Consider the following 21,129-nt stretch of genomic DNA (forward strand, 5'->3'; position numbering starts at 1 on the left):
AAATTTGAATACATTTTATAATACAAACAGTGTAAAATAGTATGCATTGTATTGAAGTATTTTATGTAGTTATCATCCTATTTTGTGTTCCTTACGGGTCAATTTTGCGCCCAAGTGTTCCAAGTAGGCAAAGCAGATTGGAGGATTTCTTCTCACGTTTATATCTAAGTGTATTTATTTTGTAGGGGAAATTTGGGGCAAAAAAATGGATAGAATGTTCAGGTTTCTCTTTTCTTTGGGGTTTTTTTACACTTCAGATCTTCTCACGGCTGTAGATCTCTCTAATTGTGACATAAAGCTGTATATTTAGGAACTTTGAGTGTTACTTAGGCTTGATTTAATTGATTTAGGATGAGGATTTAAAGCTTTGTTTTAAACCCAAGAGAACACACGTTATACACTGGTGTGTGAGTGCGCTCTACTGCTCACACATTGTGTGTGTTACATTTTCCCTTGTAAGTGTCGGACAGTCAAAAATGATCATTTCACCTGAGAGAGAACTTCATTTGAGGATTAGGCTAATCCTCAAATGAAGTTCTAATCCGATTAGCAATATAAAGATATTGACTCATTTATGACAAATGCCTCATCCTGGTTAGTTGAGCAAAACTAACTGAGTTGAAAAAAAGGAAAACGTGGTAGATTGTTGTCATTTATAGAAAGAATTGAATTGTAAAATTGAGTTTCCATTGACAAATGGGTGAAATGATAGGAACTTTTAACCAAATGATCCAACTTTTTTGTGATTCTTATTAAGCAAGAAAACAATAATAATGGAATCTCTTAGAACAGGGGTGTCAGACTTGGGTTGGTTCGCGGGCCGCGTTAACGTCAACTTGATTTCATGTGGGCCGGACCATTTTAGATATAATATTTAGATTTTTTTAATAAATGGATTAAAAGAACTGGATTAAAAGCCCTGAATATTTAGTTTTTTATAGATCTAAAACAATGTTTATTGTAGATTTTTTTTAAATATATTTTTAGATTTTACAAAATGATTTTTGAACTAAAAACACAGAAAAAAATGATTACAAAATTACAATTATTGATTTAAAAGGGGGAAAATCAGGAAATTTAATATACATCTATACTCTTCATTTTAATTTGATCCTAAAACAGAAAGTCGGTACTCATGATTTACTTTCCCGGGCCACACAAAATGATGCGGTGGGCCATATTTGCCCCCCGGGCCGCCACTTTGACACGTGTCTTAAAATGTATATCTCTGCATGTAATAAAATATTTTTAAAATGTATATTCCACTGTAACATGATGTAATGCTTGATACGTGCTAGTAAATATTTTATAGCAGTCAAAAGGTTGCAAAAGCACATCACTTTATTTTTATTTTATTTTTTAACATTGCGAAATGATGCATTTAGTGTTATTTACAACTGACGCACACAGCTCATTAGTGTCAAACAAATTGAATAAAGTTCATAGTCTAAGCAGGTCCAACTTTGGATACTTCAGTCACTGATGTTGTAGATGTTGACGACTCATCGTCACCACCACCCATTCCTATCATCTGCATCATGCATGACCGGAACTGTAATGGAGAAACAATTGTAAATATAATGTAGAAAATCAATAATTGACGGCATTCCCATTTCCAAATCTAACAGATATTGCCTGACAAACACTAAATAAATACAAGTGTTGAATTGCTAGTTCCTATTGGATATTAACTGTTAAATAATCAGAAGTATGCTAATCTATGCTGCTACAAAATAGCACAGACTTTATTTTATCATAAAATTATAAAGTCTCTTTATTTGGCACGGTGAATGAAGTGCAGTGCGCTTCATTTTTAGTGCTATTATTTTTTTTGTGTGTATGCAGGCATGCATACATGTATGTACTGTACTGTACGATACATGTTGTTCTGTAGTGTGTCTGCAACCTGCTGCGAAACAAATCTAATCTAATAAAATGAACTGATAGAACATTAGGATAACAAGAAATAGACCTGTTTGTTAAAGACGACATAGATGATGGGGTTGTAGACTGCTGAGGCCTTGGAAAAGCACGACGGTATGGTAGCCAATCGCAGGTCAAAGGGCTGCCCTCGGTTAAAGACAACCCAAAGGGAAAAGGACGCATAGGGTAACCAGCAAACCAGGAAACCCATCACCATGATGACCACCATCCTGGTCACTTCTTTCTCTGCTTTCTGAGTAGAGGCAGACTCGGCTTGGGCTCTTGCCGCCTGTGAGTAAAGAGGTCAAACATTTCCTTATGCCGTTTTATTGAAGTTTATCGTACTTTCTTTTTTATTTAGTCGTTGCGGTCACTCCTTTTTAATCTGGGAAATTTGACCACAATGCAGATTTCATGGGATTTGAGCCTCACCATTTTCATTGTAAGGAGGAGCTGACCATAGCAGAAGATAATGGTGGTGAGTGGGACAGCAAAGCAGAAGCCAAAGAGGAACATCACGTACGATTCATTGTTGTATTTATTGTTTGTGGTGTACCAATCAGGCCCGCAGGAGCATTGCAGGCCCTCTGGAATGTATCTGTAAAAAAAACAGAACACACAACTTCCCTAACTTTTCAAAGTGCAAGGACAAAATGTAAAGATATAATAATACTACTGACCTACTCCATCCAAAAAGTGGTGGCAACGAGGCCATTAATGCAAACACCCAAGTGAATACACAGCAAGCTATAGCGTGGTCTGGTTTGAAAACAAAATTTCCAAGAGGCTTGCAAATGACCAGCCATCGTTCAAAAGCAATCACAGCTAGAGACCACAGGCTTACCATACCTAGTAGAAAAAAAACAACAACAAAAAATGCTTTGTAACTTTTATTTAAACAATGAATGTATGAGTCTGGAATGCAGATTTTTGAGCTCACCACCCAGCGTCACCATGAAACCTTCAATCTTGCACATCAATGGTCCAAGGATGAAATATCTTGAAGAAAAGGAGATGAACGCGGTAGAAGAGCCTACCACAGACACCAGAAGATTTGACAGCGCCAAGTTCACCAGGATGAAGTTGAGGTGGGACCGGAGCTTCTTGTATTGCATGGTGCAAGCAACGGTAAGGACATTGATAGACGTTCCAAAGATAAAAATCATCAACATGAATGCAGCCATAGCATAAAATGTGCCTGCATTCCCCAGATGATCCTGGGGAATTAGGAACGGACTGAGTGATGTGATATTGTTGGTGTCCAGGGGAATGGGTATCCAGAAGTCCTCTGGCAGCTCGTTGTTTCGATTTCCCCTCATTTTGCTGATTTTTTTGTTGTTACCAAACCTAAAAAAATCCTATTCTTCTCCTCTCACTTGGCGTGCTTCAATCTGGAGACCAACGTTAAATAGAAAATGAAAATAAGAACGCTGCAGCACCAATGTGCCTCACGTCTTCCTCAGTACTTTGTGGGAGGCCGTTTATATAGCGAGCTACTGAAATCACTGAGCCCCATTATCGGATAAATGACTTAAGTTTGCAATAATTGATGTAATTCATTTAGTGGTTCCTGTTAAGTCTTTGCTGCCAAATAGGTTAACTAGCACTCGGACTACATTTTGAGACTGGCTCAAGTCAATGTCACTGAACCAAAGTCTGCCATTTGTTTCTTATGTAAATTTGTGCAAAAAAAAACCTATAAATATACCATATCATTTTTACCTCATAATTGAGGGTGTTTTTTACAGATTGGTATCTTAGTAAACATTATGAGTCTTTAAAAAAAAGGTTCATCAGTCATTATTTTTCATCTTCATGGGATAGTGCATTCTCACCAAAATTCACAAGCATTATACTAAAGGGCCAAAACGTGTAAAACATGGGTTGACACAAAGACATGAACTATAGTCCTCAACAACAAGAGATGGTTAAGAGGTTAATCCCACTTTTTTAAAGTCTCGCACAGCAGGTCATTACCTGCTAATCTGGTTTGCAACTGCACCAAATCTTCTAATCTGGCTCGCTGTAGCCTTCCGTAATCCACTCGGGTGGCTTAATTTACGATTTGTGATGCCTTTTCGTCATGTTGCCTCTTTCATGGGTGTAATGAACACTTGTTGAGTAAACAAATGGGAAGAACAGTGAAGAATAATTGCTCAATTGAATGCAATAATCACTTCAGAGTTTCCAAAAAGACAAATGAAATCCTGTCCAATAGAAATGTGATTGATTGATTGGTCGATCAATTCATTTATTATTTTAATTTGATTGAAAAACTCGTTAAATAACCATGAATTATTTCTCTTTCTTTGCTATTGTATCGCAAATGTGTAACATCTGCGCGATATAATGATAAACTCATACAGGGTGGGCCCAAAATAAGGTGATCTACTGCTCAAAATGTCCATTTAAAATTGTAGAACTGCTGTGAACCAAGAAAAAAACAATTTTCTTTTTATTACAATTACACGGGGTGAATCCTTACAGGAAACTTGATCATTACCAAACCATTTCTCTGTTGTTTTAACAGCCTGGGTGCAAGGATCTGAACAGTTGTCTTTCACTTCCCGTCTTATACAGCATGAGCTGTTTAAGGTTTCAAAGTTGATTTCATGGTTTGTTTCTAATGCTCTTACTGTGTTTAAACCATTACAAGCAGGTCAAAGCAGCGAAGAAGATCAAGGTGTTTCTCTGAGCCTGTTTAAATCCCTTGCACACTAACAGGAGTTTCATGACATATAGAACTTGACTGACTAGGTTAAAAGTAATGAATAAGTTGATATTTCTTGTTTTGATCCCTTCTATAAAAAATATCATCAGCAGTTTCCCTCCAAATATAATCATAAATGCATTTTGTTTCAGGACGGAATACAAGATGTTTTTGGTCTTGGCACACTGATGTCTGTCCAGTATTTTTGTCTTCTTATAGAATTTGCACTTGGTACATATTTTAGACACAATTAATTGAAAACGACATTTTTTTTTGCTTCACTGCTTGATGATTTGCCATCTTTAAGAAGTTGGACAATCCCCTCCTTTATCTTAATTGATATCTGTTGTTTAAAAGACATGATTTAGGTTGGTCCACATAACAAAATATCTCTACTGTGAACTACAAATGTTGATGTGTTACATGTGGTAGATTGGGGAATATGGTAATATATTAAATTGGATTGGATTGGATAACTTTATTCATCCCGTATTCGGGAAATTTCGTTGCCACGGTAGCAAGAGGGTGAGGCTGCAGAAATAGGAAAGGCATTTTAGACATAAATAGATAGGTAATAAGTAAGTTAGTAAATAAATACATGAATAAATATATTATTAAATAAACGTGTTGCTGAAATATATATATATATATATATATATATATATATACACATAGACACACATATAAATATATACATATACACACACATACGTGTACATATATATACATATATATATAAATATATATATATACATACATACATAGACACATACACACATAAATATATACATATACACACATACAGATAAATATATACATATACACACACATACATATAAATATATACATATACACACATACGTGTACATACATATAGTATACATATACACATACACACATATAAGCACATATATACATACATACACATAGATGTACATGCATGCATACGGTAGGTCTTAACACAGCCATTTTTTTTGTTAAAGAGCCTGACAGCTAATGGGAGGAAGGATCTGCGGAAGCGCTCCTTCCTGCAATGAGGGTGCCGTAGTCTATTGCTAAAATAGCTTCGGAGGGACTCCACAGACTTATGCAGGGGGTGGCAGGTGCTGTTCATGATGGACATCATCCTGGTCAGCATCTTCCGTTCTCCCACTTCCTCCACAGAGTCCAAAGGACAGCCCAGAACAGAGTTGGCCCTCCCGACCAGCTTATTCAGCCTGTTCTTGTCCCTCTCCGTGCTCCCGCATCCCCAACAGAGCACTGCATAAAACACTGTAGATGCCACCACAGTGTCGTAAAAAGTCCTCAGCAGTGTCCTTCACACTCCAAAGGACCATAGTCTCCTTAGTAGGTAGAGGCGGCTCTGGCCCCTTTTATACAGGGCATCTATGTTTGTGGACCAGTCTAGTTTATTGTTGAGGTGAACACCCAGGTACTTAAAATTCTCCACGATTTCAATGTCTGTACCCTGGATGTTCACCTGAGTGGTCTGTTGAGGATTCCTCCGAAAATCGATGACCATTTCCTTTGTCTTACTGGTGTTGATTTGGAGGTGGTTTTGCCTACACCAGTCAGCAAAGGCTGAGATGAGATATAGAACGTGATTCCATATTTTTTCCTACCAGAGCTAAAGTATTCCCTTTTACAGTCGCTTTCTGCTTCGTATTAATTATTAATAATTACTTGTTAAACATTACGGCATTTCCACCCATATTTATTTTGGTATTGCCTGATGCCAGAAAAGTATTAATTGAAATGATTTTAGTTTTGGATCATATTAATCAATTGAATAATTGAGTGAAAAAAATCACGTTGCTGATGATTCTTAACATGACTGGTGATTCCATATTTTTTATGTGTTCATTTATTTATTTTTCCACAATTTGTATATATAATATACTTTGTATGTACAGTAGTACTACAAATTGTGTAAAAGCCTGACACCTAATGGACAAATACGACACTGCGCCTTTTGGATAATAATAGTAATTTATCTAAATCTTTATAAAATGTTGTTCTCTTTTTACAGCTGCAATACTATTAACCATTTCTTACTTTATATATAAACTTATTAAATTCTTATTGTTCAGCCACTTTCACAAACGCTCCCAATTTCATGTGAACAGCAATAACGCTCACAGGATCAATCACTTTTATTAGGAAGACGTAATTGCATCGTTTCAATTCAAAAATCGTGTTTTATGGAGATGTAACTTTGACCGTGTTTATAAGAGGAAAAAAGTAGATTCCAGGCATCATAACTATAAAATGAATCAATACACGTCAACATGTATTTGTATCTTTTTAGAACAGCTGATGGTTCAAAAATTTGGTTGCTATATATGATAATTATTATACATTGAAAAAGGCGTAACACTTAGTCCCCTAAATGTGGGCGTGGAAACTTTTTAAATATACGAGCGAGAAGGAAAGAAAATAATACAGAAATGCGACCATTGTAAAATGATGCGAATGTGCGAAATTGGTTGAGAGTGGTGCAAAAGCGGAATTCACTGCAACGACGAAGTTATTAAAAAAATAAAAAGATTAAAAAAAAACGGATGTCGCCATCTTTAGTAAGGGACAATAAACCGCGGACTATCGTAGAAACGTGTTGTAAGGAGTTATACATCGTCACGTGTAACCATAATATGTATACGGAGTGCTCATTGACTTTTCTCTTCGCGCATCCTATGTTTCTTGATTTTTTTTAGGTTTAAAAGAAAGAGTATATTAATTTGTGGCCAACATAGTCAGCAAGTTGTTCTCGGTCGCCATGTTTGCTTTGGGTGACGCCAACTCTCTCCATTTTCCTCCGCCTCTGGTTGTCAAGAAGATGGCAGCTTCCAGGCAGGCATGAGAGGAAATTTTTCTTCGCAAATCGAATGAATCTGGATTATTCCCACAAGATTAGACCACCCCTCAGTGCTTTTGGAAATACTGCATCGAATTAGGTACGTAATTATTTCAAGGAGCTGGCTGTTTTGAGTTTGTACTGTTTTGTTGTGACAAACCGCTCGGCCATTTTTCTTGTGGGAGCTGTACAACTAGGCCGATTGTAAAAAGATGGCTGCTTCCACTGACGGCATGAAACACAATAACAGTGTGTTTATGCAGTTCAACTGAGTCTAGTCACATTCCAAGAGTTTTGTTGCAACTTTGTCTCCGCAAGGTATGGTGTGCATATTATAATGGTGGAGAAATAAATTGCATTTAATTGTAAAAAGCTGCGACGCTTTGACAGATGCTAGCTGCTAACACTTTTGGGTTGACCTGCTAATGCGAGCGAAGTTCGGCGAGCAAATGTGCGCCGTGTGTGTTTAACTCCGCCATGTATACAAGTGCGTGGCTTAAAACGCGTAGTTGTTGTTTACTTGGAGTTGTTTGAATATTAATGGAAGGTTCTGTTGATAGTAAAAGCGACCGGATGGCTCCAGAACATGCTAAGTTTGCTGGCTACAATATGGCGACTCCCACAGAGGCATGAAAAAAGCCGACTGCTGTTTATGAGTTTCATCTGTGATTTACGTGAGAGTTGTATAACGACATGTCTCAGTGTGTGACCGTTTGCTCTTTGTTTTCATTTGCTGTGATTTTTAACTGTTCATAGTTAATGTAGTTGGCGGTCGCGTATTTTCCCCTTTCATTCGCTTCCGCCATTTTTCAGACTGGCAATATCGATAGCGGGGGCTTGTTTGGTTACAAGATGGCGGCTTCCATAGGTTGCATTCAATGGCTGGAAACTACGGCCAACCGTGAATAATTGCGATGTTATTCCTTCAAGCGTTCGGCGTTATTGGTGGATATAGCCCACGAATTAATTATTTGTAGACGAGACCCGATGTTTTTATTTGCCTTCGGTTTTGGGAAAGACTTTCCGACAAAACAAAGCTAAACAGTAAAGCTAGACTCAGGCGCAGCGCACGGTAAGTTAGTCAATGTGAAAAGTTGCTTTTCGTGTCAAGTTTATTTGTTTTCTTTTTTTCTGTACGTAGTCATTGCTTCAGCACTAAAACATTTACGTGTTTCAATTTTTTGTTTTGCTTTGTTTTGACAGAAGTCATGTCTGTCCCTGGTTCCGCGGTGACTGGGACCTCGGGGTCCGTTTTGCAGCCGCGGTGGAAAAGGGTCCTCGGATGGTCGGGTCCTGTTCCCCGGCCCAGGCATGGACACAGAGCGGTGGCGATAAAGGAACTGATGGTTGTGTTTGGCGGCGGAAATGAAGGAATAGTGGATGAATTACATGTCTATAATACAGGTAAGGTAAAATGTCTACATATTATGATACGAGTTTTAGCATGTGCCTAACAATATGAACATGTTTTATACACCATATCGTTATGGAATTATACGACGAATAACTTAGTTAAAGAGTTTACAGTGAGACCTACTCATCAGTACAGGCCGCAGCAGGCCTAAACATATTCAAATTTCCGTACACAACCCCCTCTAGTGGACAAACATTCACATTGCATATTAAAAAAGGCGGGCTAATGTAAAACCGTTGATTCTTGTTTCGAAATTTTTCAAAAATGATTTTAAAAGTTCTCAGCACTTTTTGCTTGTCTCCTCCTAGGTTACATTGTTTGTTAGTTGAACGTGAAACATTCGTTTTCAATGTTCTAATAATGAAAGTGATTTTCTGTTTGTGTGACCATACAATTTATGTGCTAAAATCTAATTGTTAATTCCAGGGTATTGTATTTTAATGTAACTTGGTGTGTTTTTAATTACTAGCAACAAACCAGTGGTTTATCCCTGCTGTCCGTGGCGACATCCCACCGGGTTGTGCCGCTTATGGTTTTGTCTGTGATGGCACAAGATTGCTGGTGTTTGGTGGCATGGTTGAATATGGAAAATACAGCAATGATCTCTATGAACTACAGGTAAGTTTTAATATCACCTTGTTCATTTTTATAAAAGACAGAAACCATTTACTGGCTTTTTAAAGTTAGACTCGTATGCATTTTTGCGTGCACTTCTCCCCTGTATGCAATTACACCATTGTTTTTTTTTCTAAACCACAAATTGTTTTAATATTAATTTAGTTTCCTTTTTAAAATCATTTTCCATTTAATTTTAATTTGTTTAATACGTTTTTAGCCCTGTGTAACTAATACATTAAATTGTTTACCATGTCTGCAGAAAGTCTCATTTTATTAATATTTAGGTGTTGAAAGGCTGATTGTGACTATACTTATTTCTTCCAAGTCAATTCGTTACCTTCAGTGCAAATGTATCCTTTGTCTCTGTTTTAGGCCAGCAGATGGGAGTGGAAAAAGTTAAAAGCAAAAAATCCCAAAAATGGCCCCCCTCCCTGTCCTCGTCTTGGTCACAGTTTTTCCTTGGTGGGAAACAAATGCTACTTGTTCGGCGGACTCGCCAACGACAGCGAGGACCCGAAAAACAACATTCCCAGGTAGCGTCAGCAATGAATTTACCATCTCGCGTTGGTGCGAGTAATGGCAATGACTAACGCGGAGGTCGTTTTCCCTCAGATACCTGAATGATTTGTACATACTCGAGCTTCGTGCCGGGTCCAGTGTTGTCACATGGGATATTCCAATCACTTATGGAGTCTTGCCACCTCCTCGAGAGAGCCACACTGCAGTGGTTTACACGGAAAAGCTGAGTAGAAAATCTCGACTGATCATCTATGGAGGGATGAGTGGATGCCGTCTTGGAGATCTATGGACTCTTGATATTGGTGGGTTTAAAGCTTAGTCATAAAATTAAAAAATATGAAACAGATAGTCGAACTTGTGCTTTGTGAGTGTTTTGCTTTATGTTGTTAGTGCTCCACTTGACAGTTATTCTACTCTTGTCTCCAGATACCCTAACATGGAACAAACCATCAGTGAATGGCACAGCCCCGCTCCCTAGGAGTCTACACTCTGCCACCACCATCACAAATAAGTGAGACAGCTTCTATGGACTTTTTTACCTTACATTTTATGGATGTTTTTTCCTGCGAATGTGTTGGAGTAACCTGCTTTGCTCCCGAACATCTCATTGTTAACTGTATTTACTGTACAGGATGTATGTTTTTGGCGGATGGGTTCCTCTGGTCATGGATGATGTCAAAGTGGCCACACATGAGAAGGAGTGGAAATGCACAAACACCCTAGCCTGCTTGAATCTCGGTTGGTTTGAATACTGTTAAATATATAATCATGAAGTTCACTGGATGTGAGATGTTTTTTTTAACTTTTTCTTTAGACTCCATGTGTTGGGAGACAGTATTGATGGACACCCTTGAAGACAATATTCCCCGGGCTCGTGCTGGCCACTGTGCCGTGGCTATCAATTCTAGACTATATGTTTGGAGCGGTCGTGATGGTTACCGAAAAGCATGGAACAACCAAGTCTGTTGTAAAGACCTGTGGTACCTTGAAACCGGTAACTGTTGTTTTTTTTTTCTTTTCTCATTTCATCTTCTTGCCAGAAAATCGATTGACGTATTTTTGTTCTACACACCGACAGAGCGGCCGCATGCCCCTGCTCGGGTGCAGTTGGTCCGCGCCAATACAAACTCCCTGGAAGTGAGCTGGGGTGCAGTTTCGACTGCGGACACATATTTGTTGCAGCTTCAGAAATACGACATCCCCGCGACTCCAGCTGCAGCCTCACCAGCAATGGGTTCTCTCCCCTCGCTACCCATCAACTCTCCTAAGAGTCCCGCTCTAGCTGCCGCAGCCCCCTCTCAACAGAGTCTGCCACATACTGGTATTAGTGATGCTTCTTCCCCAATATATCCATGGGAAGCTCATTTCTTTCTGGTATGGTACAAGGGCTTATTACTTCTGTGTTCATTTCTACAGCCGTGTTGAAAGTGGCCACTCAGCAATCTGCCACAGGTGCATCTGTTGTCACAGTCCGCCCAACACAGCCTGGGAAATCTCCCATCACTCTGACATCCCTTCCTCCTGGTGTCAGAATGGTCGTGCCAGCTACCCAAGGCTCGGTATGAACAGATGTGGTTTTCCGTCAAATGGGACTCGTGCCAATCTTCAACTTCCTCTGATTTCAGCCAATTGGAAGTAGCCCTCAGATGAGTGGCATGGCAGCACTGGCTGCGGCAGCTGCAGCCACACAGAAGATTCCGCCGTCCTCTGCTGGAACAGTCCTCAATGTTCCCGCAGGCGCCACAATTCTCAAAACAGTTGCCGTGTCCCCTGGCACAACCACAGTCAAAGTTGCTTCCCCAGTCATGGTATGCATCGAAAAGAAACCACTTGTCAAAGTGTACGTCATCAAAGCGGTCTAAAGCAAGGTTTTCATGTACAGGTCAGCAATCCTGCCACCCGTATGCTGAAGACTGCTGCAGCTCAGGTGGGCACAGCAGGCACGTCCTCCCCCACTACCACCACTAGGCCTATCATTACGGTGCACAAGTCTGGTGCGGTCACTGTGGCTCAGCAGGCTCAGGTAGTAACCACTGTGATGGGAGGAGTTACCAAGACAATCGCCTTGGTCAAGAGTCCCCTCACCATGGGCAGTGGCGGCACACTGGTAAGAAAATTGGACCCAATCAAGTAGCTCAGCCATTGGTCTCTAGTTATTGTAATTACTAAGACCAATTTTGTGCAGAATATTTACATGTGAGGTTATTTGTTGTCACAAAAATTACGACTTAGAACGAAAATGTAAATCCCTCTTATGTCGGCAGATCTCCAACCTAGGCAAAATGATGTCTGTGGTTCAAACGAAGCCGGTGCAGACATCATCTGTCACAGGCCAAGCTTCAACTAACCCGCTGGCCCAAATAATTCAGGTAGAATATATGTTATGCTGAAAACCTTTTTTTGCAGACACTATGTCCTTCAAGATAGTTTGTGTGATTTATTGTATTTTTTTTGCCCCTCTGTTACTACTCCCCCAGGCGAAGGGTCCCTTGCCAGCTGGTACCATTTTGAAACTGGTGACCTCTGCAGATGGAAAGCCTGCGACGATCATCACCACCTCCCAGGCTGGAGGTGCCGGAAACAAGCCCACAATCCTTAACATAAGTGGCGTCTCTTCAAATGCATCTAAACAAGGCCCGACTATTATTAAAACCATCCCCATGTCGGCCATCATGACCCAACCTGGATCAACAGGTCTGAAGTCACAGACACTTTTTCAGTCATTTACAACATCACACCCAGTTTTTCTATGGCACAGAAGATAGAAATGGCTATCATGCATTCTGCTGTCGGTCCTGTAGGTGTAACGAGCAGTAGCGGGCTGAAAACGCCAATTACAATTCTCACAACCAAGGTGATGACCACCGGAACACCTGGAAAAATTATCACTGCAGTGCCCAAGCTCGGCACTGCAGTGGGCACACAGGGATTGACACAGGTAGACACATCAATACGACAAAACCTGAGCAGTTTTTATTTTTGTTTGTTTTTTACTGTTGACCATGTGCCATCTATGCACTATAAAACACACACTGAATCTCCTGCATTTAGGTGGTTTTGAAAGGTGCCCCAGGTCAGCCAGGGACTATTTTGCGCACTCTACCGATGAGCACAGTTGGCGGTGTTCGACTTGTTACTCCTGTGACGGTATCCGCCGTTAAACCCACGGTCACGACCCTGGTTGTCAAGGGAACAACTGGTATGAAAATAACTAGTCACTTGTTTTTTGGAGGGTGTGTAGTTACATCATAAAACACACTTTGCTGTTTGTTTGTCAACTTTCTGTAGGAGTCACCTCTCTTGGCACAGTGACTGGGACAGTCTCCACAAGTCTGGCTGGTGGAGCCGTGGACACAGCTAACGCATCGCTGGTGACTCCCATCACCACATTGGGGACCATTGCCACCCTGTCCAGTCAGGTGATCAGTTCACCTGCAATAACCGTGTCTGCTGCCCAGACCACCCTAGCGTCTGCAACCACGTTGCCCTCCTCCACCATTACAGTCCAGGTGAGCTCCTATTCCTGGTTTTTAGTTATGGCACTATTTGATGTTTTTGTACAGTAACTCTCATCCTTAAAATCATAGGGGGACATGCTTACTGTCTAACATTGTTTTTGACCATGTAAAATTGCATATATGAACAGCTTTTGACGTCTTCCCTCATTCCAGAATCAGCCCACTCAGGTGACGTTGATCACAACTCCCAGTGGTGTAGAAGCCCAGCCTGTGCAGGATTTACCCGTGTCAATTCTGGCCTCCCCCACTTCTGAGCAACCCAGCTCCTCCGAGGCCGGAGCTGCCGGTGACGGGTCCGGGACCGTGACATTGGTCTGCTCTAACCCCCCGTGCGAGACACACGACACAGGAACTACTAACACGGCCACGACGTCTTCAGCCAGCATCGGCGCAGCGCAAGTTTGCTCCAATCCACCTTGTGAAACCCACGAAACGGGAACCACCTCCACTGCCACCACCTCTTCCGCTAAAATCGGAGCAGGACAGATCTGCTCTAACCCGCCGTGCGAGACCCACGAAACGGGAACCACCAACACCGCTACGACGGCGTCATCAAATATGGCAGCTCTTCGCGTTTGTTCCAACCCACCGTGCGAAACCCACGAAACGGGGACCACCAACACGGCAACCACGGCCTCCGCTAGCATGGGTCTCCAGCAGGTGTGCTCCAATCCCCCCTGCGAGACCCACGTGACCGGTACCACCAACACGTCCACCCAGGCGTCCTCGAACATGAGTGAAGGCCAGCCCGGCACGGTGCAGAGGGTTTGCTCCAACCCGCCTTGCGAAACTCACGAGACCGGCACAACCAACACGTCGTCGACGGCCACCTCCAGCATGGGAGGGGACCAGACCAGCTCGGCGACCGGCGCCGTTCAAAGAGTGTGCTCCAACCCCCCTTGCGAAACGCACGAGACCGGGACCACCAACACAGCCACGACTTCCACCAGCATTCTGGAGACAGGAGAAGGCACGGGTACGCTCATGGACCAATGGAAAATATATTCCACGTGATGTGCTTTTGGTTTGACTGCAAATCTGTTTTGGACCATCTCTCTCTCAGCAGCTCAGCAGACAGAAGATGTAACTGAAGGCAGCAGCAGCGCCGAAGAAGCCTCCTCCACCGCAACAGCTGTTACTGCCACCCAGGGCCGGGCCATCACCACGGTTACTCAGTCCACGCCTGCCCCCGGGCCATCCGTACCGGTGAGAATAGCTGCCCGTCAAAGGCCCAAATGACAGCCTTGTCGGCCTTACTGTTGACCATGTTTGAAGGCCATGCGATTTTTGCCACTTAGCATTTTTTTTTTTTTGCGCTTCCTCCAGTCGATCTCCTCAATCACAGAGGGGGCGAGCGCCGCCGCCAGCTCGACAGAAGAAGAACCCATGCAGACTGAAGCAACCGCGTCGGCGGAAGCGGCACCCGCAGAGGAGGAAGCCACTCCCATGGAAACTCAGGCAGAAGTACGTGCCGTAATTTTCACACTCGAAGCGGCTGCCCTCTTCTTTGAACATTGCGTCTTCTATTCCAGTGCCTTTTTAGTTTTTGATTTTTGATGGCTAATTTATTGCGGCGGAAATATGTTTTTAATACAGTGCGGCCGCCTTATTTTAATTTGAGCAGAGATGCCAATTGATGTTGCGGACCCGCCTTTGGCACTTTCTGATCACTTGACTCTTTGTTTTTTTTCAGGGAGACGCAGCAGCAGTTGCCACAGCCGCGGCTTTGAACCTGCCCTCCGAACTCATGTCCGAAGGCCAGGGGGCCACGTTGATGGTAACGGGGCTGTCAGAAGAGGAGCTCGCCGTCACGGCGGCGGCAGAGGCCGCCGCACAGGCGGCGGCTACTGAAGAGGCTCAGGCCCTGGCCATCCAAGCGGTCCTCCAGGCCGCCCAACAAGCTGTAATGAGTGAGTTTTTCTTCATCAAACTTACCGTTGGAACGTTTCCGAATGTTCCCTGAAGTTTCTGACCCTATTCTTATTTTTTTTCCAGATGAAAGCGACGCGTCGGGAGAGGCCCAGCAAACGACCACCATCCCCATCATGCTGACACAGCAGGAGCTTGCAGCACTGGTCCAACAGCAGCAGCAGCTACAAGAGGCACAGGCTGCCGCCCAGCAGGCCTCGGTTGACACGAGCATGCCCACCGAGGGTCTCGCTCCGGCCGACAGCCTCAACGACCCCTCCGTGGAGAGCAACGGACACAGCGAGATGGCCGCCGCGGTCACCAGCGCGGTGGCCGCCCTACTGCCACGTACCACCGCCGAAAGTAAGCCACCTATCTTGCCGGCTTGAAAATACCCGTGATGAATGTTTCCTGACGCGGTACTCGCCATCCACAGCACTTGCTCCTTCGAGTACATTTGCGCCAGTTGTGTCGGTGGCCAGTCCCGCCAAGCTGCAAGCAGCAGCTGCGCTCACCGAAGTAGCCAACGGCATCGAGGGAGAGGTGAGTCTTGGAACCGATACTTTTCTAGGCCAGACAAGAATTTGCACCGACTGAATACGAATCATTTTGTGCACGTAGAAGCAAGCCCCTCAGCCGGCCCCTGTGAAGCCTCCTGTGAAAAAAGAGAACCAGTGGTTTGATGTCGGAATTGTGAAAGTCACCAATATGGTTGTCACTCACTTTTATGTACCGTCAGATGACTCTCAAGGAGATGTACGTACCATCTTTTGTTTCCTCCTTATGCATAAATGTAGTGTGGGCATACTATTCAGACTTTTTTCATTGTGTCCATCCGTAAGGACGACTCTGGAGTCATTCCAGACTACAACCAGATGAAGAAAATGGAGCTTCAACCTGGAACGGCGTACAAGTTCCGTGTAGCCGGCATCAACGCGTGCGGCCGCGGCACCTTCTCAGAGATTTCGGCTTTCAAGACCTGTTTGCCCGGATTCCCTGGTGCGCCGTGCGCGATCAAAATCAGCAAGGTAACTAACGCTTGGACTGTTCATTTGGTGGAAATGCTTCACCCTTAAGCCGTGCAAATGTGCCAATTGTTCTGTGTGGTACAGAGCCCAGATGGCGCTCACCTGACCTGGGAGCCTCCCTCAGTTACGTCAGGGAAGATCATCGAGTATTCCGTGTACCTGGCCATCCAGAGCAACCAGACGGCCGAGGCCAAGGCCTCCACCCCGGCCCAGTTGGCGTTCATGCGCGTGTACTGTGGACCCAACCCCTCTTGCCTGGTGCAGTCTTCCAGTCTTTCCAACGCTCACATCGACTACACCACCAAGCCAGCCATCATATTCCGCATCGCCGCCCGAAACGAGAAGGGCTACGGTCCTGCCACTCAAGTTCGATGGCTGCAGGGTGAGAACCGCCAATTGCTAACTAGGATAAGAAGTTTCTTTTAGCATATTGGTGAAAATGATGATTTCATTCAACTTATGGGGAGCATGTGCCAAAATTGAGTGTTTGCCAATTACTGTACGCCACCATTAGAAGGTGAACACCCATACTCTTAGAGGTTTTTTTTATTTTTATAAATACAATGCTGAAGTTAGTTCCACTGTCGCACTCCCCCGTTCATTTGTCCACATCACATTTTGGGGTCAAATAAAATAAAATAAAAAAGTCACTTGCCCTATAAAAGGTTAAGTTTTAGAACTACACAAGACCACATTTAACCACCCTACTGTGCTTTATAGAATCTGGCAAAGATGGTGCCTCTGCAAAACCGGCACCCAAAAGACCAGGCACCTCTCCTGATACGTAAGTACCTCACGTACCGCGAGAAAAACTTGACACACTAAGAAGCTAAACTCGTCCGGTTTGTGTTTACCCTCCCAGTAAGACTACTGGTCCAAAGAAAGCAAGGACGGACCAGTGAGGTTGTCCGGAGATCCCTCCCCCCTTTTTTTCCTTTTTCCTACTTGCTGTCCTTTTTATCCGAAAGACCTCTTCATCCTCAGCGTCCTCCTAATCGCATCTTCCTCCACCCACAAGTCTCAGAGCGGACAGCGATGGAGGCAGAACAACCCGCGTTAAGCGGAGATGAAAGTCAATCTGAGAGACGTTTCTGTAGATACACCCCTCTTTCGTCCATATTCTGTTGGCCATGTTATTTGTAGACATAAAGTTAGCAGCACATTATCTTTTCCAGTCGAAATCCCCTTCCACCATTTTAACGTTTGCTTTTTGGGGGGGCTTGTTTCAGTACTTTAGCAGCATAGAGAAGCATTTACATCCTTGAAAAAAATGGGAGCCAGCCAGAATGCTATGTTACTTTTGCGCGCGCACGTTTCTTTTGAATCCTTTGCGATCTGGAGAAACAACATTTACAATGTACAGTGTTGGAACAAGGTTGTGGAGGCATTAGATTTAGGTGGAAGGAAAAAAAATGGTGTGGAATCAAATAAAAGCACTTGTCCTAAATGATAGGACATTATTTTTTTTTCCTTTCTTTTTTTTGCTCCAAATTGCTTCTTGAAGACCCAGGTCCATAGAATTTAGAATGGGATTGGGCACCTGGTAACATCATCACCACGTGCTTTTCACTCACGCCAACATGAGGGAGGACTGGTGACATCTGGATGTGGTCAAGGAAAAAAACAAAATAAGAGACAATTTGTAGAGAATTGACCTTGAACTTTGCTTTGACTGAGACTTTGCAGCACATACACACACAGATAGCAAAATCTTCCCCTCCAAATTGGCGAACAATGAAGCAGAAGATCTTTTTGTGTAGTTTATTTTTGTATTTTTTAAGCCTTTTTCTCTCCTGTGTGTATGTTGTGCATTTTTAAGGCATCACGTTTTTTTGTTTTAACTATTGTTCATCCCCACCCCCCGAATAGTTTGTTTGTTGGCAGACTGGTGGCCATGTTGAAGTTGCCGCTATATTTTTAAAAAAAAAAGTTTTCGTTCAGTTGCTTGTACGTTCACGTCAACAGACGCCGATGAAAGAGCCAGACTTTTGTTCGTATTTGTTCCAAGTAGAACCGCAGAGGTTATAGGACTGAAGGGAACTTTAAAGTGGGAGAGATTTGACTTTTTGTTTACTGCAGCTTTCTCAATGCTTTTCTTTTGCTCCGTTTGCCAAACATGGAGTTTCACGGGATTCGTACCCACCACCTTAACATCCCCATTCAGTTATGATGCTTTCTTATCATCATGAATGTGCTATTTCACCTTTTCATTTTTTTGTTTTGTTTTGTTAGAATGTCAAATTATAATAGTAGGCGTATTCCCCTATCTTATTGATGTATGTGAATCCATTTAATAAATTTTAAAGAAAATTTTCCCTTCCATGACTCTGTATTTCCAACTGCAGATGGTGCGCCATCCCAATGTGCGTGGGTTTCAGTGGGGTTGTTTCGAGCAAGAGCTTAACTCACTTGTAAATTCCTTCCTTCATAGAGCAAGAATAAAACAAGACTAAATCACCCTGGCCTTTTATAGAATTTCCCCTGACCAACTGTTTTTACATAACGGTCATGTCTTCATTGCCTTTTTGTGTACTGTTACTACGAAAGAAAAATTCTACTATATACAAAGCTATCTATCTATGGTCCCTCCATTTGCTTGCACCCTGCTGATCAGAATCCCGTTTACCCACACTGGGATATTTTTTAATTTAACCACCCGCGCTTTTTCATCTGTTGTGATGAGTGACCGCGTCTAATCGAAACATTTGTATGCTCTCCCGGTTTCTTTCTCTAGCTGAATTCAACCTTCATATGCATTTTTTTTGTGCGTGTCAGTGTGTCCATTGAACAAAACTAGACATGCATGCAAAAACAAGTTGTATTTTAGTAGTGATGCCTTAAGTTAGATCATACGCTGAAGGTTCTACAAGGAGAAAATTACAAAAAAAACATTTATTACGTTTGTTCCTCTCTCCACGTGGTATTCAAGTGTGTCCTTTCCTTCCTCAGTACCTTTTGCGGGGTCGCTCTTTTCGCACCCTTGTTAGATAGGTCGCCATCAGCAGCGCCGAGACGTGTCTGAACTTTTTGGCTCCGTGAGCGGTGCTTTCAGCACGCGAGTTTCTCTTGTCGGACGGTCGCAGGTTACCTGGAAATGTCCTGTATTTTCAAATGTGTGTTTTTTTGTACTGTAGGGAGTAATGTATCTTTTATCATCAAAAAAATAAACATGGTGAACAGGCTTCGTTCTTTTATTGTGGCTTCTGATTTCCACTTAAAAAAAAATGTTAGTTCAAGGTCAGAGTGGCAGAGAGCCATTATGGACCAGCTGAAAAATGGGGTCCATTATTATATGATTATTTTTGGTACTTAAAAATAAAAATTTAACCTCAAAGACTTTTGGTGTCATGTTACCATGTTATTTTGGGCTTCTGCGATAAACTAATAAGGTATTAAACTATTTAACTGAAATTGGTAGGCTAGGTGAAATGATGAGAAGAGAAAGGTCAAAGGTCACGGAGATCAGAAATATTCCGATGCTTGGAATTTGGCTGCTTAGGTGTGAATCTGCCCTCTCCAAATGCTCCTCTATATTATTTTTAATATATTTTTAAAAATAAAATGTTTATTAAAACAATGATTACATTAAAATGAAGGGAAAGAGATGCACTCCTTTTGATTATTCGATTATTATTACTCTTTTTTTTATTTTTTGAAGAGTAACAGTCTTCAAACTTTGGACCAAAACTACAAGCTAACATTGACATTAATGAATGTCCTACTATAATAGCTTCATACTTTAAAAGGACAAAACGGCAGGAATGGCCCAGAGAAAAAGTTGTGTGTGCGCGGACCATCCCAGTCGGCCCTGTGGGCCAAAGATAAGAGCACGGCCTACACACAAGTTGATTTCCTGGGAATTTGTCAGTCGGCTCTCTAAATTTAAGCAGCGGGCGAATAGGATCCCGCTGAATGCGTTCCGTGCCAGTTAAAGCCGCACCCGCGTTCTTTGCGTCTGGCGACGTGAGTGGCATAAGCGTAGTAGCCAAAGCCCTGGTGTTACTTGGTGGGTGTGAGTGTGTAGTCTGTGTTGGTTTGTTTGTGGGTGACAGGGTTTAATTCCTGGCCTCCTCCTTCCATCTTGATATCACTTATCTGAGCGGAGCAGCCCACTCGCAGAGCAGCAAAAGCCACATCCCTGCCCAGTTGTTGTCATCTCGTTGACACACACACACACACACACACACACCCAATAGAGTGTGTATAGCCCCAAAGCCAAAGTGGAGGGTCAACTTTCATAGCGCAAATAATGAGCATGTCGTTAAAATGTATGTGAATCTGACAAGTATCATCATGAAAAATAACTCATTTTGCTCTTTTCCAAATGATCAATCACCATAAAAACTTTCACTTCAAAGTATGTTGTTGATGACTTATGTTGACTACTTATTTATTACTTATTTATTGATTATTTGTTTATTTATTTGTTTGTTTGTTGTTGTTATTATTTGTGCAGCTTGTGGTGAAGCTTTAAATGTCATTATAATTGTGTAGTGACAATAAAAGCATTCAATTTAATTCAATGTATCTTCCAAAAAATAGTAATAATAATAGTAATAGAAATAATGATAAAAGACTTTTGAAAGGCACTTTTTTGTAGAATTTTTAAGAATTCTAAACAATAAGGACTTTCCCAA

General features: G+C 42.3%; 2 protein-coding genes across 2 annotated transcripts; one reads left to right on the forward strand and one right to left on the reverse strand.

Annotated features, from left to right (window-relative positions):
• Positions 1-1,323: 1,323 nt before the first annotated feature.
• opn1sw2 (opsin 1 (cone pigments), short-wave-sensitive 2) lies at positions 1,324-3,376 on the reverse strand. The gene is made up of 5 exons (XM_077604022.1): positions 2,864-3,376; positions 2,604-2,772; positions 2,356-2,521; positions 1,973-2,212; positions 1,324-1,552 (listed from the first exon to the last, which is right to left on the reverse strand). The coding sequence occupies exons 1-5, from the start codon at positions 3,240-3,242 to the stop codon at positions 1,448-1,450; spliced, it is 1,059 nt and encodes a 352-aa protein (XP_077460148.1). The 5' UTR covers positions 3,243-3,376; the 3' UTR covers positions 1,324-1,447.
• A 3,851-nt stretch (positions 3,377-7,227) lies between these two features.
• hcfc1a (host cell factor C1a) lies at positions 7,228-19,673 on the forward strand. The gene is given in 28 exon segments (XM_077604023.1): positions 7,228-7,587; positions 8,691-8,891; positions 9,371-9,519; positions 9,892-10,052; positions 10,132-10,340; positions 10,465-10,549; positions 10,670-10,776; positions 10,853-11,032; positions 11,117-11,391; positions 11,394-11,597; positions 11,664-11,846; positions 11,921-12,145; positions 12,303-12,407; positions 12,516-12,732; positions 12,840-12,976; positions 13,090-13,237; positions 13,327-13,547; positions 13,710-14,532; positions 14,623-14,762; positions 14,883-15,020; positions 15,250-15,466; positions 15,552-15,827; positions 15,901-16,007; positions 16,086-16,220; positions 16,307-16,492; positions 16,577-16,874; positions 17,213-17,276; positions 17,355-19,673. Coding segments are annotated over 27 exon segments (5,226 nt in total). The 5' UTR covers positions 7,228-7,587; positions 8,691-8,695; the 3' UTR covers positions 17,395-19,673.
• Positions 19,674-21,129: the final 1,456 nt, after the last annotated feature.

This window comes from Stigmatopora argus, chromosome 6 (genome assembly GCF_051989625.1).
Source record: "Stigmatopora argus isolate UIUO_Sarg chromosome 6, RoL_Sarg_1.0, whole genome shotgun sequence".
Classification (NCBI taxonomy): domain Eukaryota; kingdom Metazoa; phylum Chordata; class Actinopteri; order Syngnathiformes; family Syngnathidae; genus Stigmatopora; species Stigmatopora argus.